Genomic DNA, 17,443 nt, shown 5'->3' on the forward strand with positions numbered 1-17,443 from the left:
CGGCGGATGACCGAGCAGAACAACCCAGAGGACGCCCGGGGTGCCAGGCGCTGGATGACCGAGCAGAACGACTGGGACCACCAGTGCTGCGGGCTCGCCAGCCAGACCCCGCAGAGACTCAAAAAAATCCATCTTTATGAGACGGGCAACGATGAGGAAAAACTTTACCCGGCTGACGCGGCGACAACAGCGTCATCTCTCAGTTAGTCAAGTGTAAATAAATTGTTACTTTGCTGTCAAAAGCTCTATTAGTCTTGTTCTTTATGATATTTTGTAAAAGGAAAACATTATTCAGATGTTTGGGATGTAACTAAAGCAAAAAATAGCTGTGTTAAAGTAGTATTAGTCTTGTATTAATTGTTCTGCATTCGTGTATTTAGTTGAATGTTAGTATTATATTCTAAGTGGGAGCGCCTGCACAGTTGTTAAGTGTTTTACTATAAATACGTATATAATGGCAACTGTTGACTTCTGTCGGAGTTTTGTACTGGCGTGATCTGTAAAATCCCGTTTGGTGTTGCATCGTTGTGCCACAGATGATTGTAAACTTATATAGCAAAGTTTGATTTTGCCTCGTCTCCCGGTACTCGCTAATAGGGTAGCTATCAGTGAGCTAACTAAGCCGCACTACGCATTATGGGAAACATAGTTTTGAACTGCTGCGTTTGGAAACATGCCAGTTGAATAGTTTGTCAGTTTATTTTAGTTATTGTTTGCGTGCAATCTAGAACATTGAATGAGAATAAAAATTGAGTGGGATTAACAATTTCTCAACGACAATTGTCGTGATAATAATTTATAAAAATGTTTATGTGCCACAAGCCTACTGTGTGTCTGTATTGACTGTACTATATTTCCACGGGTCTGCATGATATATATATATTTTTTTTTTTTTTTGCCTTTTTTTTTTCTTTTTTTTGATTATTTTTTAGTAAAAATAAAGCCTGTTGAGCAAAAAATATCATTTCCATATAGTATATAATATATAGTATTTGGCTTTTTTTTTTTTTTGAATAAAACAATTTTTCTGTCCGGACGGAGGAGGCACACTTTAAATATATTAAAGTGATATAGGCATCTTTGAGTGAACTTCGAGTAAAATTCAAGTATCTCGAGGCCGGGCAAAATGTCCTCTTTTTTGAAAATCAAAATATGGTCACCCTATGTTAAAGTCAAACTTATGTTTGAAATGTATGCATTTAGAAAAAGCTCATTTTCTCAGTTTTTTCATCAGAAATTTGAAAATTGCTCAAACTAAGCTATTTTCTAATGCTGATTTCTAAAGAATGGAAAAAGATATGAACTTACTGTTTTTTTCTGCTGAAAGAAGAGAGTCTAATTTTTCTTTTGGTGCGTTTTTGTTTATATAGCAATAGAACAGAATTTTCTGTGAGCCTTACGAAATCAGTCAAAATCCAGTAAAACGGCTGGGAGCGCAGGCCCTTGCTTGCTTTGGTGAAAATGGCTGGGAGTGAATGAGCTAATGCTGCCTTCCCAAACCCGGATGTGTGACGTAATTTCTACAAGGCAACAGAAGACATGCGGACTATCTCCATAGCAGAACCAGCAGTTGTGATATTTCCAGCGAAAGTAGCCCTTCAGGGTCGCTTTTTCATGACGTTAACATTGGCGAGTCGTTCCAAAGATTATAAACAATAATGTTTGAACCTGAGACATCAGATGACGATTTACTCAGCACTGCAGACGGTGGCGATTACACCAATTGGCGGCTTGACACTTCACAAAAGGAAGATTGGTAAGTCTATGGCTAGCATTGTGATTTCTCTCTGAGCCTCTTTTCCCAGTCATTCTGTGATATAATTATCAGTAATTGCAAAAAAAATCTCTCTTCGTCGCATTTTCCTTGCTGTTAATAATCCCCCCAAAATGGGCTGGTCTTAATCAGATGAAACATTCTCCTGCCGACGTCATCCTCTTGTTGGAGACGTTAGAGCCCTATAATGGTCGGCGTGGCTAGACCGCAGGTTAAAAAACTAATTTCTCATCATCTGCGCTTTGCCAATTTGTTGAATATAGTCGAATTGTCTCAAAATATGATTCCAATTCACATAATAACCCTTTTTAAGACTTTTTTTCATCGTGTCGTACGCACTTTAAATTCGATCATCAGAAAGTCAATTACATGCGATGATATTTTTCTGTTGTCATTCGAATGATGAGGCAACAAATGGTGAAAATTTGGTTTAAAAAAATAATGGTTAAATTACTTTAAAGTAACTTACTTTGATAATAACCAATAAAGTAATTAGATTACTTTTTTTTTTTTTTTTTTTTTTTTAAGCCGTAGTCAGTAATTAAATTACTTTTTCATATAATTTGTGACAACACTGACTATGAGCGGGTACCATGGAAATAACATAACATTTTCTATTCAAAATGCTCTTCGTACATGACTAGAATATTCTTTATTCTAGATACATTATGAGGCAATAACAAAATAGTAATGCACAGACACTAAGGAAACTAACTTTAATTCGATTACTGGTTTGGAAAAATGAACGGGTTAGATTATTCATTACTTAAAGAACGTAATCAGATCACAGTAACGCGTTAGTGACAACACTGTATACAGTACAGACAAAACTACCGTATTGGCCCAAATATAAGACGGTGTTTTTTGCATTGGAATAACACTGAAAAAGAGGGGGGGTCGTCTTATATTCGCGGTCTAGACATTATACCCATTTACGACGCTAGATGGCCCCAGATATCATTGAAGCGATGTTCTGTCATGACAGATCTCAGCTACTCTTTTTAGTTAAACCAGTTTTTATTTTATTGCAATGTTTTTTCTTATTCAGATTTGTTTCAAGACTACAGTTACAGTTCGACTTCACTTTGATGGTTAATGCAGTTATTGCAATTTTGTTGTTTTATCACAATAGATTGGTTTATTTACATTTCAACAACCATAAGCCATTCATTTACAAATGTAATTGCACTTTAGTTTACATATTTACATGTTCAGATATTACGATTTGAATGAGGCAAAATAACATGCTTTTTCTCGCAAATGTATTGTTATAAACATTTGTTTCGGATCTACTGTAATTATTTTCTGTTTAAAAACTAATTTGGTGTTCAAAAAGTCTTTTTTCAAACGAGTCTTGAAAAAGAGGGGGTCGTCTTATAATCAGGGCCGTCTTATATTCGGGCCAATACGGTAATAGGAGGCATCACCTTCACTGCATGGTTGTTGCATCGTTTATTCCGGGCATCCAATTTTTACGAAAATACAGATGTCAGCAATAATATTGAAAGTGGAGCCTGAAGGCTGAATCCCAGCAACACTGGACAGGAAATTGTTTAAGTTAAGCTGGTGTACACAAAAGTGAAGAAGCCCCCCCCCCCCCCCCCCCCAAAAAAAAGTGCTCCATTAATCCACTTTTATTTCCAATATAATTAATAGAATTGTCTTAGCCATTGTGACATTAAACAAAACAGGGAAGGCTTTTTTTTTTTTTTTTTTTTTTTTTAAAGAGCAATTACAAGTAAAACCGCAGCTGTATAAAACAACAGCAGCAGCAAGCTTGAATATAGAAATCCCAAAATAAAGTAAAACTACTCACCGTTTGAAAATGCCTGACAAACTGTAGGGCAGGGGTCGGGAACCTATGGCTCGCGAGCCAGATCTGGCTCTTTTAACAGCTGCATCCAGCTCGCAGACAAATCTTTAATCGTTTTAAAAAAATAAATAAAAGTTTTGTTGTACTCATTTGCGCATTGCGCGAAACGGCGACAGTCACCGGCGACTACAAAGCTGGTTTGCAGTTATCTTAGTGGGAAAGTGAAACATACATGTCATTGTCTATATATTTATCTATCTATCTATCGTTTGTGACATCATGCGGTGGCAGGTAGTGGAGCGCCGTTAGATTCTTTTCCCAGAGCTGAAGAATCCAGTCGAAAGGGCCGCCAGCCCAAAGACTACGCTTCCCAGCATGTGCACAACGCTTCCAGGTGTGGCTGCTTAAGCCACTAATTGCAGCCGGCCTGGTGTATATAAGAGAGATGGTGAGCAAGGAGGAACGGAGGAAGGACAGAAAGACCTGTACAAATTATTTTGAGAACAACCCTAAGTTGACTTTTTTGGAGACGTTTAAGTTATTGTTTTATTGTGCCGCATTTCGGCCACTTTCTTTTGGGGAAACCCGCCTTTTGTTGAATAAAGAAGCTGTATGTTGGAAACCTTGGCATTCCGAGCTCTTTTCTGGCCAGGCCTACCTCGTGTGGTGTCACACTATCAATCGCATAGGTAACGCAGAAAAGGCAGAGACACTGTTCAAGCGGGGTTGCCGTTGTTTTTGCGACCGATGTGCGCATGTGCGTAAGATCAGGAAGTAAACTTCCCTTGTTTTCAGTTTTGTTTTCCGTGTTGTCAGCTAAATTTGGAAACCCTTTTGAGAGGATGGCAAAAAGAAAAATAGACGAGGAGTATCGTAATTTTCAGCAGGAATGGACAGGATAAAGAAAAGATAATTAAATGGATAAAAGACTTGCCTCTGTTGGCAAGAACTGTTTACGATCGTACCATCAAATTGAGGCGACGCTAGTGGAAGACAAATGCAGGACCATTTTTCTCTCTCGCTTTGGATGAGACAACAGACGTAGGCTATTATTATAATTCATCCCAGTTCAGCCTGATTGCAAGGTTTTGACTATAAAAGGGACAACAGGAGGGGAGGATTTATTAAAGTCCTTCACTGAGTTCTTTAAAGAAAAAAATCTACCAATGGATAACCTTGTTTCAGTGTGCACCGATGGTGCTCCGTGCATGGTGGGGGGAAAACAGGATTCTTGGCGCTCCTTCGTGAAAATGAAAAGAGACGCATCCTAAGTTTCTCAACGCCTGCATGAAGCTTAACCTCACCATGTATCAAACAGACTACAAAGCAATCAGCAAAACCGTGCAGCACTGGAAGTCGCATTAATGGTAACTCATCATTTACCAACAACAGCATAACAATGTTATTAAAAAGAATTCAGAATTACTGTACTTTAAGAGTGTTGAAATGACATAAAATCCACACATTACTTGTATTGTTAGTTTTAAACATATTGTATGGCGCTCATGGATTTACATGTAAAAACGTGTTCATGGCTCTCTAAACCAAAAAGGTTCGCGACCCCTGCTGTCGGGGATGGGGTTTGTTTGCAGAGCTATACTGTCACCTCGTGGCAGTTTGAATGTATTTCACTTTATTTAGTCAAATCTTTATTTCCAGGAAAATGCCTATTAAATACAAAAAATCACACCTGGCCAGGACTGGTCGCAGTTGATATCTGATCATTCTAACAGACACATTCACATCTTTGTCTTACTGAGTCTTCAGAGCATGCATGTTTTTTTTAATAAGGGAGGAAACCTGAATGCTAATTAAATAAATGTATCAGACAACTGAAGTAAAAATGTACTGCAAATACAAACTTGTCAAGACACAGAGGTGAGAACAGGAAAGAACAAGAACAAAGTTTTTACAAGCCTGCAGTGGATTCCATTTTCAGTTCTTTGGATGATACATTTTCAAACCTTGTGACACTCTTGTTGCCGTTTATGTGTCATATAATTGGCTCTGCAGCCAGTGCAAGCAGGCTCACAAATTTATTTTAAAAAAATAAATAGGTTACAATGTAACAAAAACAGTTATGACAGCTAGAAAAAAATTAACAATTTGTGTGAGCAACATAATTGACAATGTGCATTTAAAAAAAAAAAACAAAAAAAAAAAAAACAATGGTACCTCGACATACGATCGCTTCCACACACGATCTTTTCGACATCCGACGTAAAATTTGACTCCCCATTTGTTTCTACATCCGACGACATGCTCGAAATACAACACCATGACAGCATCGCAGACGAACGCATGGCGGATTTTCTTGAGAGAAATCAACACAGGTTTAAAAAAGGTTGGTACAGGTGGTGAAACAAGGAAAAAGATGACTTACCATTGAAATGACGATGCAAATTATAGAAAAATATGAGCATGGGGTGCGCATCCGTGAACTGGCTCAACAATACATCTCCGTGGTCCTCCCCCGATCACCGTTTGCCAGTCTTTATAAGGTTGTAACGGATGAATGTTGTTGAGTCTTGATAGCTTGTTGAGTAGAAGTGTTGCCGTGTTCAGCCGCTCGTGACTCTCCTCTGACTCTAGTGTCTGTGCCGGAAACGCGCGCAACAACAAAGCTTTTCCCCCCGAAACACAACATGCTCCACATAAGTTCCATGGCTGAATTCTGCCAAGAGGTAGTGGTCACCACAAGGTGACAATTATTATTGTGTAATATCACCAAAGAAATTGCCAGCTTACTCAGGTTTTTATCATTTATTTCAGAACTTATCCAACACAAAACGCCAACTCTCCGCTGCAGTTGACTGTTCTCAAGAAAATACTGAAAGTGAAAGTAAGCTACCTTAGCGCTTCCTCTCTCTGTCAATTCAGCCGCGCGTTGCCTTCAGGTACAGAAAATATGTCCGCTACGTTAGAACCCGATTCGTGACATTACTAAAGGAATTATTATATTATTCCGATTTTTATTTATAATTTATTTTTTGCTTTGTGTAATTGCCATTTGTAATAGTACCAGCAGTATTTATTAAGGATTTAGTGTAGGTTTTTGGGCTGTGGAACGAATTAATGGAATTATAATGTAATCCTATGGGAAAATCTGCTCGACATACGACCATTTCGACTTACAAGGTCCTGGAACGAAATAACTTCGTATGTAGAGGTACCACTATAACAATAATAATTGATGCCGCGAGCGACCCACACTCGTATTGCGATCAACTTCATGGGCACCCCTGGTGTACATCCTGTTTTTTGCCATTTTAACACCAGATTGATGGCCTTTTGTTCAACTGAACACGTCCACATTTCACTTTGAGGCAAGATGATTTTTCAAATCTTAATGTTTTTTTTGTCGGGATATCCCGATTGCATAATTTTGCACCAGTCACCACCTGATTTTCAGAATCTGCCAATGCCGATTTAGAGATATATATATATTTTTTTTAAACAAAAGTTCTGAACATGTTACAGCACTGTACTGTTTACAGTACTTCCACTTTTTCCGAGAATGTTGTATTTCAAGAAATGTTGTATTTCAGGACTATTTTGTTATGTTTTTAGTTCTTGAAAAAACCCGATCCTTTTCACTCGATTCCGATCCACTGAAAAATGGCTTGGTTTCCAATTATGTTATTGGAACGGGGAAATTCCTAGTTTTTTGTTATTTAATTTTGAGGTGGGTCTTTGACATTTTTTTATGGCAAATCATGTATCATTGGATAATTAATGGCACAGGTACTCGTATCACTGATATAAACTCAGTTGGTTTATTATAGCAGAAAGAACCAATAGATTTACATAGCCTTGTCAGTGTGGTTACGATGCACGAAGCAACAAAAACAGTACAATAAATAAGTATAGTTTGGTTTGTTGTCGCTGTGGCCAATTGTTATTCCCACCAAGTGTCCAGCCTGTGAACGTGTACCCTCTGCTTGTAGTGATACTCTTTAAGCTGTTTCTTTAAGGCATTGGGAACGGGCAGCGCGTTGATACCATCGTACGTGGTGAAGCTACTGACGACAGCGCGGCAAAGCCTCTGCAGGCTGAAGGGCTGCGTGCGGTGCATTGGGAAGGACAGCAATGGCTCGAAGAACATGCATGAGCTGGGGTCCTTGTAATGCTCTACTAGGGCCGTGACGGTGGGCGCGTGGAAGACGCTGGGGTCACGCACATCGAAGCTGAAGTTGTGGTTCCACTGGTCGACGCGGGCGTGCAACGAGCGACCGTAGCGGCGGAAACTGACAGAGAAGAGGTAGTCCTCCTGGGCAGAGTCACGCAGCAGGAAGGTGCCCTCAGGTTTGCCCTCCAAGAGAGCCTCCGCCTCGTAGCGGTCCATGACACCCCAGTAACAAGGCAAGTTGGTGATCTGCAGCAGGTCAGGGACCAAACAGTGGATGTAGTCTATTTGAGTGTGAACGTGCGGGCTGGCGTGGTGAGGCGCAGCTCTCGGGAATAATTCCGGGTCACTTGAATGGGCGGCACTAATGTCGGAAGAGGACGCCACCACCTCATCAAGCGTGTCCAGACAGCTCTGCAAAAGAAGCTGGTGCTGTCGCTGGAGGAAAAACTGCCTCTGTTCGGAGCCACCTGCCTCTGCCACACAGTGCGCCAGTTTAGGGCCACGCCGCTTGTGAAGGGCCGCACTCGCCTGGGGCGTCACCTCCAGCGTATGGATCTCAGCATTGGCAGGTGGCTCCACGCCATGCTCAATGCTGATTCGCCGCCTTTCCCTTAGCCGGCCGTCTACATCATCCGCTGGAAATGCGGCCAGCCCCGCGGTGGGCTCAAGTGCTGTGTGCTGTTTTATTAAATGCCATTTCTGAGCCAGCTCCGACCCCTCCGGGAACGGGCAGTTGTCCAGCATTAGCTCGCTTAGGTGGATCTTGCGCCTGGAGGAGGTGCAGCTGGCCGACAGAGAGAATACTTGAGGGAGCGGCGGCGTGCTCGCTCCGCTGCTCATCTTCATGGGAAAACACTGTCCCACTGCGTCTTGGATTTTTTGCCGGAGTGTGCGGCCACTGCTGCCCCCTTCACTGGATGTCAACTCTACGTTCGAGTTGACTGCTCCCACTGCTGGAATGGATGTTCCCTCTTCTGACAGTAATGAGGCCTCCTTACTGTGACATCTGCAGCCCACTCTCTGGGAAGATGTGGTGGCTGTGGCATGGTCCCTGCTCTCCAGCTCTTTTAAAAAATTTCCATACTCAAAACAGTCACTGACAGGCCGTTCGGCGGCCGGTTCGTGAGCAGTTAAATCTTTCCACCTACCGTGAGCACTTTTCTGCCCACTGCCACTACCTTGTCTCTCTTCTGAACGACTCAGACGCACCTTGGGCCGCGCTCCCCTCTCACGTTCTTTTCTGCGAGCCCCCGAATCCTCTGGTAATGACATTGTATACTAGTAGCAGGAGAAATAAAACAAAAGACATGGATCAATCTAAGATAATCTCATTGACTGCAACTGACTATGATAGTTGTTCTAAAAATAAAGTTTTGACATTGACCACATATTATCTTGGACATACTGTATTACAATTTACGACATTCAAACTAAGAAACCACATTACCAAGATTCCTACTGTTCTAATGGCTCACTGTTATTTCATAAATTTGAATAAGTACACACAGCTTTTAAAGGCAGTTATGTAAAAATTTGGAAAAGCAATGTTACGTTTTAGGGTAACGCAGTTAAATAGTTAAAGACTTCTACCAATGTCGAATTCGAATCTCGGCTGCAGACTGCCTGAGGACAAGTTAACACTAAACACACACAGTTGTCAATATAGAAACGCAAAAGGTTACAAGGTTACTACTTTGAAAACCATTCCCCACAAAAACCAACCATCAAAAAAGAAAACAAAATACAAGAAAGGTTCACACCACTAAGGCATACAAATGTTTCATTGGCTGGTCAGGAAGCTACTTGCTAACACGGTCCAGCCTTAACGTCATTACAAAATAAATAAAACCAGTTTTTCCGTTAAAGCAAAGCGTACAAACGTACCTTTTCCGATCGTATACAATTCAACATGTAGAGGACTTTGGAATCATGTTGGGTAAATTATTGATAGTGCCGAAATGCGGCCAACTTTCGTTAGTCAGATAACAAACATGGAGACAATTCAACCCGGAAGTGCTTTGGAGTTTAGATGACGTAGCCAAATTAAACCATTACAAAATATGGCAAAATAAATAAATTTTATTTGAATAACCGTAAAATTTACAGGAGTCGTAATAATATATATGATACCACAAAATGCCACTTTACACGAGCCAAGTAGTAGTAGCCGAAAATCCGCAGCGAATGCTTCATATGAAAAGCAGTTATGCTGCATTTGAGGAAAGTGGGAAGTCGGACTTTTCCAACCTCCGACCAGGGAAAATATTGAAACGCCACTCGGACTGGGAGGTCCTAGCAGACTGTCCGTGGTAAAACATAAATTACACGATTATAAAAATATATTTATCTGTATCTATTTATTAAATTAATTTAGGTAATCTACACAACAACCCGTAACACTATTGATTTTTCCTGACTTTGCCTGAGGATATGCTATTTCTTTGCATGAAGTTATGCGATTTGTTTCCACAAATCAGACTTTATAATATAGATTTTGAAGTCTACGTACAAATATATAAATTTGTATCTATTTATTATTTAGTTTTTCAACACAACTTCGTACACAACACGTAAAAGAACATGATTTTTAACGACTTTGCGTGAGGATATGCTGCTCTCTATGGCCAAAATAAATATAAAAAATAAAATTTAATTTAAAAACTTGTCGCGATCAGCCACCAGCTGTTTACATTCCCTTGCAACGCTTTGAGGTCGCAACCAGCACCATCCCAGTGGGTTACGTCCGACTTCCCACCTTCCTCGAATGCAGCATTACATACACTGGCTTATGTTCAATGTTGCCGTTTTTGTAGTCAATTATTTTATTTTCAATATGGTACTAAGTGAAATATTCACTTACTCCTTTACACAATATTGTAACTAATTTCCTTATAATATTACAATATTTTTAGTTTACTTCCAATAATATGGCTTTACATTTATTATATTATAAATTGCAAAAGTCCCAACATGAAGATTAATATCAACAGACACCAAGACAAAGTATAGATTCTGTTGCAAAAAAGAACTGAACCTCTTTATTTAGACTGTCAATTATTTGACGGATGCTGCACTTCAGACCATTCACAAATAGGACAATAAAAACCAACAAAACAAACATAAGCACGGGATGCACAGGATTTAATATAACATTAGAAAATGTCAGAAGAGAGAAATATAAATTGTTTTAGGACAAAAGACATAACCCAGTTGCATTTAATTTGTGTATCAAGCTCGAAATGGACATGGATGAGCCAATGTGACTGTACGTGCTAGATGCAAGGCTGGGGAACCATTTTAGTCCTCTGGGAAAGGGCCATTAAACTCATTGGCTTTCATTCACGTCGAATCCATTTGGACTGGGCGAGCCTGGCAGCAGATGATCGCTGCAAGGCCTCTCAGTCAAATTAGTTTTAATGTCTAACACAGTCAATGGCACAGAAAGATGAGCATTCACAGCCAGGCCTCCCAGTATAAATGAATTTAACATCAGTTGTTGTCAATGGCAACCATTGAGTTAAATTCAGGAGAAAAGTTGAGTCAACCAATGTATGTCATATCCGTTTCTGTCGGCACAGAGAAATTTAAAGAGAATGTTAAAATGCACTGAACACATTTCCAAAGCTTTGAATGCACACATGCAGCTGTTGATTCCTGTACTTTTTGCACGGTTTGCTATTCTCTAACAGGGAACTGAAAGGCAAAATTTGAGTCATGAATGTACATTTCCTAGTTTATTTAGAATTGGCATGTAAAGCCCAAAATTCTTAACATTTTGGACGCAGATTCCCCACCCCTGCCTTAGTGTGGAAACACACAACTTTGAAGTGCATCACTGGAATGTAAACATGGAGTACTCCTTGGCCTTGTATTGTTGTGTAGTGTTTTATATATTACTCATCGAGTGGCTCAGAAAAGCTTCGTCATGCCCTGCTGCAGCTTAATTATGCACATTCACTGTACTGTATTCTACTGCAGCACCTTATTTTTGAAAAGGACAATCTGAGCCATATGTAACACAAGTCCTAAAAATATCAGCCGTCTTTGTTGAGGTCCTTGTTGGGCACGAGCGTGATACTTTTTTTTTTTTTTTGCTTTTTGTATTCCAGTAAGTCAGATGTATCCAAGAGCCTGCTCTGAAGAAAACAATGACCGCAATATAACTCGACACCATTAAGTCAACATGTTAAGAATCCGCAGAAAAAAAGAAAAAAAGAGGACAGCGTTTTTGTATCGAATTTTTTTTTCACATATTATGATGCGGGCATTATCTTAGAAAGATGTAAACAGGCGTTATAAACACACGCACACACACACACATACACGCACGCACAACTTAAGTTGCAAGATGTCCGTTCTCCATGTTGTCCTCTTATCTACAACAGTGCTGTATTAGTGTGGCAAAAAACATGCAATTATATAAACTTATACATATCAAGGGAGTTAAAAATAAAACAAGTATATGTATACAGTGGAACCTCTAAAGTCAAAATATCAGTAAAACTTTATTGTTCAAATGCTCAGACATAATTAGGTCAGTGATATAGTTAAGTGTCTGGCTGCTTAGTATACAATCTGAGTAATACAGTGGCATTAAATAATAAACTGAAAAATCTATTTTATGTAATGTAAAACATGTGGAGCTGAAAGCACAGCTAGGACCTACAGTACATACAATTATCTAATGGAGACAAATTTTGTAATTGGACAATAACCGTTACTACAAATATTGTGTGCCCAACCATAAAATGTGTATTTTTTTTTTTTTTTTTAACTAAATACAGTTGTGTCTTAGGATAGAGTTGAGCTGACTTGTGCATTTTTTATATATATCATTTGCTTTGTGAACAAAAACTTCAGATATGACAAGCAGCATTTTTGCATCAAAATAAGGCTTTAAGCTGCTTAATGCCACTTTACACAGAATTACAAATTGTATAATTAAAACAAGCAAACTATATTGCGTTGAGACCGGCTCACTACATAAATTGAAAAATTCATTTACATGCTATATGTTAGCATTGAACGCAGCAATATAACACTTGAAGCGACGGATATTGTAAAGTGGACAAAAAATATAACAATCCGCTGAAGCATATATTCTTGACTTATATTACAATAGAAGTTTTTTTTTTTTTGTCTGTGTCAGTGTGACTGCATGAAACAGTAGTGGACCGAGTTGGAACAGATTAATGTTCTTTTCAATGTGGAGTGTTGGTTGTCACCGAACAAATCAAACTCTATGTACCACTGTAAAACACCTGGGAACTGTTTGAATTGGTGAAAAACATGTAATATGTGTCTCCAAACATCACTGATAAAACTAATCATGTACAATGGTGATAGTTTTGACTCGCTATTTCAGTCCTTACCTGATGTCTGATTGAAAAACTAGAAATGGGCAAAAAACGTGAAAGTAAACTTTAGGGGTTCCACTGTTTGACCATCTTTGCCTTTTACTATGGGCGCTGCCGCAAAACAGAAACTTGAAAGATTATCCCTGCTTTAAGAAGCAACCAAACGAACAAAGACCATATTCAAACGTACATGCACCTCCGCTCTGCCACATTCCAAGACAGACGGCGGGGTTAGAAGACCACTTCTTTTGTTTGTTTGTTTATTTACGGTATTAGTTAATATTTTAAGCGATTCAACACTGATACCACGCAATAATGTTGAGGGTTTACTGAAACACAGACACTAATGGAAAAATATGGACATCTAGGAGCACCTTGGAAACGCATGAGTCATCAAATCGTCTCGTGTGAGGATGGAGGGTGGACGTCAGGGTCCCGAAATGGATCACTGGTCAATTGTTTTGGGCCGATTGTCAGGATTGTTAGTTATTTTAGGAGTTCTCTATCAGTTTCTTGCAAAAAATGTACCACCATTTTGTCATTGGTTTATGTACAGCATATGTGAATGTTATCAGTTTGGGATGCAGGATCACTGAGATAACACTAATTACTGTTTGTTTTTCATTAGAAGGTTCTAAATTTATGGCCTAGCAGTTTTTCAAACAAATATTTACAATTTTCTTGACGTTGCCACTGCTTTGGCGTAAGATAGAGAACGATTACGGCAAGTTTGGACTTACAAATTCAGGTTAGGCCACTGACAAAGGAAATGGTACTCCGTCATAAAACTGAGGACCACCAGCGCTGGTGTAATTGTACAACCCTTGGCCAGCCCTCACTCCTCGGCACAACAGGATAATTCATCATCATGGACGCAGTTGGGAGTTAAAAAAATATATATAACAGAGACAAAGCACAGCTGGGCAGTTTCCAGCTGCTTTTTAAGGTTAAACCATTCTGTCGCGTGCAATCTGTCCCAAATGAATAATCGACCGAACAACCCTTCTCTTTGGCTTTAGTGGAGAGGAGAAGTCTTTAGGAAGAAACTTTTAAAATAAAAGGCAACGCCTGCTGTGGCATGACGCGCTCGTCCTCTAAAACCGTGTTATCCAGAGAGGACGGTAAGGAGACGCAATTTTAACAAGGGACTGGAAACCTTTTGAGGCGCCTTTGGGGGTCTCGAAAGTGTCTTCTTAAGCCAATTACAGTCTAGTGCCGTAAGTATAAAAGTGCCTTACATCTGGCCGATCTACACGCAATGCGGTGCAGGTCTACGGGGAATAAGGAAAAGAAGAACTTATATAGGGCCATTTTTTAAGACACTACCTATCCTTTTCTCTCCTAAAATTGTGCCATGTCACAGACCTGCAAGTGACACGGTTGTGAGTCCTACTCTGTCTTGCAATATAATAATTATCTGTATTTCATTTGTTTTAATAATAAACTTAGTTGTATATAATAAAGTACAAAAATATTAGAACATATACAGTTTTTTTTTTTTTGTCATTATGTAGTGACTGCTTTGCCTGGTTTGCTCGCGCGTACGTAAATCTTTGTGCTGGGTGATGAGGAACTTTTTTTCGTGTCTTCTTTTCATATCGTCGATGTCCGGTCAGTTCCATCTATCATGGAGATGACAGCATACCAAGACATTTTACTGGGTTGTTCACATGATTTTTATTATCTTTTTTTTTTTGAAAGACACTCACCCCCTAAGGCGTGCTCCGTCATACTGAGGCACAGCGACTCCAGCGTAGGGTTGATTTCCAGGTCAGCGCCTGGAACTTGGCAATCTAAGATTGAAACAAGGGGAAAATAATATTTTACATTCTACTGCTTGTGGGATTCATGGATTAAAGAGAAAAAAAATATTTGACAAACTTTTTTTAAACATTCCCGAGATTGAGGGGGACACCATTGTCCAGGTGGTGTTTGAGGTACTCAATTCAGTTAGGGTAAATTATTTTCATTAATTATACATTTATAATGACAATTCAATGTCAATGTATTACAATAACGATACAATACTACATTACCAGTAATAAACAAAATAATGTGCTGTTGCAGACCAATTGCATCACTTGAATACCAGCCTTCAGAGTCAAAATTGTAAGTTATCATCACGTTCGCCGTTTCCCGACTTCTTGAGGTGGACCAGAACCTTGCTTTATGACTCTCAACACAGGTTTACTTAAAAAAAGGGCTATTGCAACCCACATCTTTTTTTGTGAATCAATGAAAACGGACAGCCCAATAAGAATTCATAAATATAGCCACAATCTAGCCCTTTCTTAAAGGCCAATGAAAGAAATACGAACTGTGAAGTTGGCAAACTGCATGTACATACTGGATTTCTTCCAACTGAATAGCTTAACCTTGTTTGTTTATAATAATAGAGCCTAATAAATTAAGATAAATTAGAAGCAAAAATCCAGCAGAGGGCTGCAACAGCACAACAAACCTAAAATACAGGACAGTAATAAAAAACAACTGTAACAATCACTAATACGTACAGTGGTCCATCTACATAAAAACTTAATTTGTTCCAGGACCTTGTTTGTAAGTAGAAATGGTTATATGTCGAGCAGGATTTTCCAATAAGACTACATTGTAATTTCAATCATATTTTCCACAGCCCATAAACCTACACTAAATCCTTAATAAATACTGCTGGTACTATTAAAAATGGCAATTACACATGGCAAAAAAAATAAATTATATATAAAAATCGGAATAATAACATAATAATTATAATAATTCCTGTAGTAATGTAAAGAATCGGGTTCTACTGTGGCGGACTTGCTGTTCCTGAACGCACCGCGTGGGTGACGACACAGAGTAAAAGGTGCAGCTGAGATTTTACTTTCTCTTTTAAGGTTCTGTTGTTGCTAGTGTCAACTGCGGCAGACAGTAGGCGTGTTGTGTTGCACAAGTTCTGAAATAATCAAAAACCTGACGAAGCTGGCGATCTCTTTGGCAATGGTACCACAATAAAAGATGTCACCTTATTTTATAAAGACTGGCGATCGGAGGTCGTCGGAGGAGTATTGTGGAGCCAGTTCATGGATGCGCACACAACGCTCATATTTTTCTATCATTTCCATCTTCATTTCAATGGTAAGTGTCACCTTTTTCCTTTTTTTCACCAGCTGCACGAACCTTCTTGGAACCAATGTTGATTTCTCTCACAAGAAAATCCGCCGTGCATCCGTCTTGCGGCAAAACAGAAATCACGGCGCTGTCATATAAGTCATCGCATTTGGAGTATGTCGTCGGATGGAAAAACTAATGGCGAGTCAAATTTTACGTTGGATGTCGTAAAGATCGTGTAAAGATCATATGTCGAGGTACCACTGTACTTGTAAAAGGCCTATTTCCTCATGCATTACCACCCACCAGCACCCCCTGCTGACTAATTTCCGTCACTACGACAGAGAACTTTAATCGGTGGGGATTACTTGTGGGGTTTTTTGTGGGCCACACTCACGAGAATTGTCATATATCGTATTTTTCGGACTATAAGTCGCAGTTTTTTTTTTTTTTTACAGTTTGGCTGGGGGTGTGACTTATGTGTGAAATTATTAACACATTATGATATCATTTCACATGTTATTTTGGTGTTTTGGAGTGACACTGATGGTTTGGTAAACTTGTTAGCATGTTCTTTATGCTATAGTTATCTGAATAACTCTTAATAGCTATGTTACGTTAACATACCTGCCACTTTCGCATTTCGTTGTTCATGCATCATGTTACATTATCATACTGTACACTTATTCAGCATGTTGTTCTCTATTGTATTTTTATTTCAAATTGCCTTTCAAGATGACATATCTGTTCTATGTGTTTGATTTTCTCATGTAAATTTCCCCCAAAAATGCGACTTATACTCCGGTACTACTTATTTTTTTTCCCTCTTCGTTCGGCATTTTATGGCTGGTGCGACTTATACTCAGGTGCGACTTAAACGTCCGAAAAATACAGTAGTCATTAGCCAAAATTCACACTATTTTGGGGTTAGCTCAATAGGCAAACCAAAAGTGTCTATAACAAATATTCATAGCTATTGTCGTAACCGTATATCACACACAGTAGGTCTAAACATTCCAACATGCTTCGAGCAAGGCCACAAAAAGTTGTTGCTAACACTGTATATGTTACACAAACCAAAAAAGCCGTAGGTCGTATTCAATCAAAAGAGTGCTCTCCCTCTGTGCTGGAGATATAATAACAAGACATGGCGAGCAGCATGTGGCTGTAAACAATCTGGCACATCTTGCAAGGCACACACAAGCCCTCGTTTGCCAGATGCCGCGTTGCAGATTTCAATTCTAATGGCGTTGTCGCGTTCCAACAGAGAAAATGTTGAT

General features: G+C 39.3%; 2 protein-coding genes across 3 annotated transcripts in view; both read right to left on the bottom strand.

Moving 5' to 3' along the window:
- Nucleotides 1–7,340: 7,340 nt before the first annotated feature.
- Nucleotides 7,341–9,763, bottom strand: socs9 (suppressor of cytokine signaling 9). 2 transcript variants are annotated; one of them, XM_057838646.1, is made up of 3 exons: nt 9,601–9,763; nt 8,865–8,994; nt 7,341–8,780 (listed from the first exon to the last, which is right to left on the bottom strand). In XM_057838646.1, exons 1-3 carry the CDS (start codon nt 9,625–9,627, stop codon nt 7,486–7,488), a joined length of 1,452 nt encoding a protein of 483 aa, XP_057694629.1. In that variant the 5' UTR covers nt 9,628–9,763; the 3' UTR covers nt 7,341–7,485. The 2 variants fall into 2 exon arrangements, with proteins under 2 accessions (XP_057694629.1, XP_057694628.1); XM_057838645.1 differs by having other exon boundaries at nt 7,341–8,994; nt 9,601–9,762.
- A 104-nt stretch (nt 9,764–9,867) lies between these two features.
- Nucleotides 9,868–17,443, bottom strand: part of LOC130917338 (protein Smaug homolog 2) — a 43,075-nt gene continuing 35,499 nt past the window's right edge. Inside the window, exons 12-13 of the mRNA XM_057838644.1 lie at nt 14,783–14,866; nt 9,868–14,695 (exon numbers count right to left, since the gene is read on the bottom strand). Of these exons, the coding sequence (XP_057694627.1) occupies nt 14,667–14,695; nt 14,783–14,866 (113 nt within the window). The 3' untranslated portion in view covers nt 9,868–14,666. The remainder of the gene's footprint in view (nt 14,696–14,782; nt 14,867–17,443) is intronic.

This window comes from Corythoichthys intestinalis, chromosome 6 (assembly GCF_030265065.1).
Source record: "Corythoichthys intestinalis isolate RoL2023-P3 chromosome 6, ASM3026506v1, whole genome shotgun sequence".
In the NCBI taxonomy this organism is placed as follows: Eukaryota; Metazoa; Chordata; class Actinopteri; order Syngnathiformes; family Syngnathidae; genus Corythoichthys; species Corythoichthys intestinalis.

Bases quoted from the DNA above. Each gene is read 5' to 3' on its own strand.
- socs9 (XM_057838645.1), bottom strand. From the start codon at position 9,627: ATGTTGAATTGTATACGATCGGAAAAG. The intron at 8,995-9,600 runs GTACGTTTGTAC...TCCTGCTACTAG, and splicing joins ATTGTATACGATCGGAAAAG to TATACAATGTCATTACCAGA.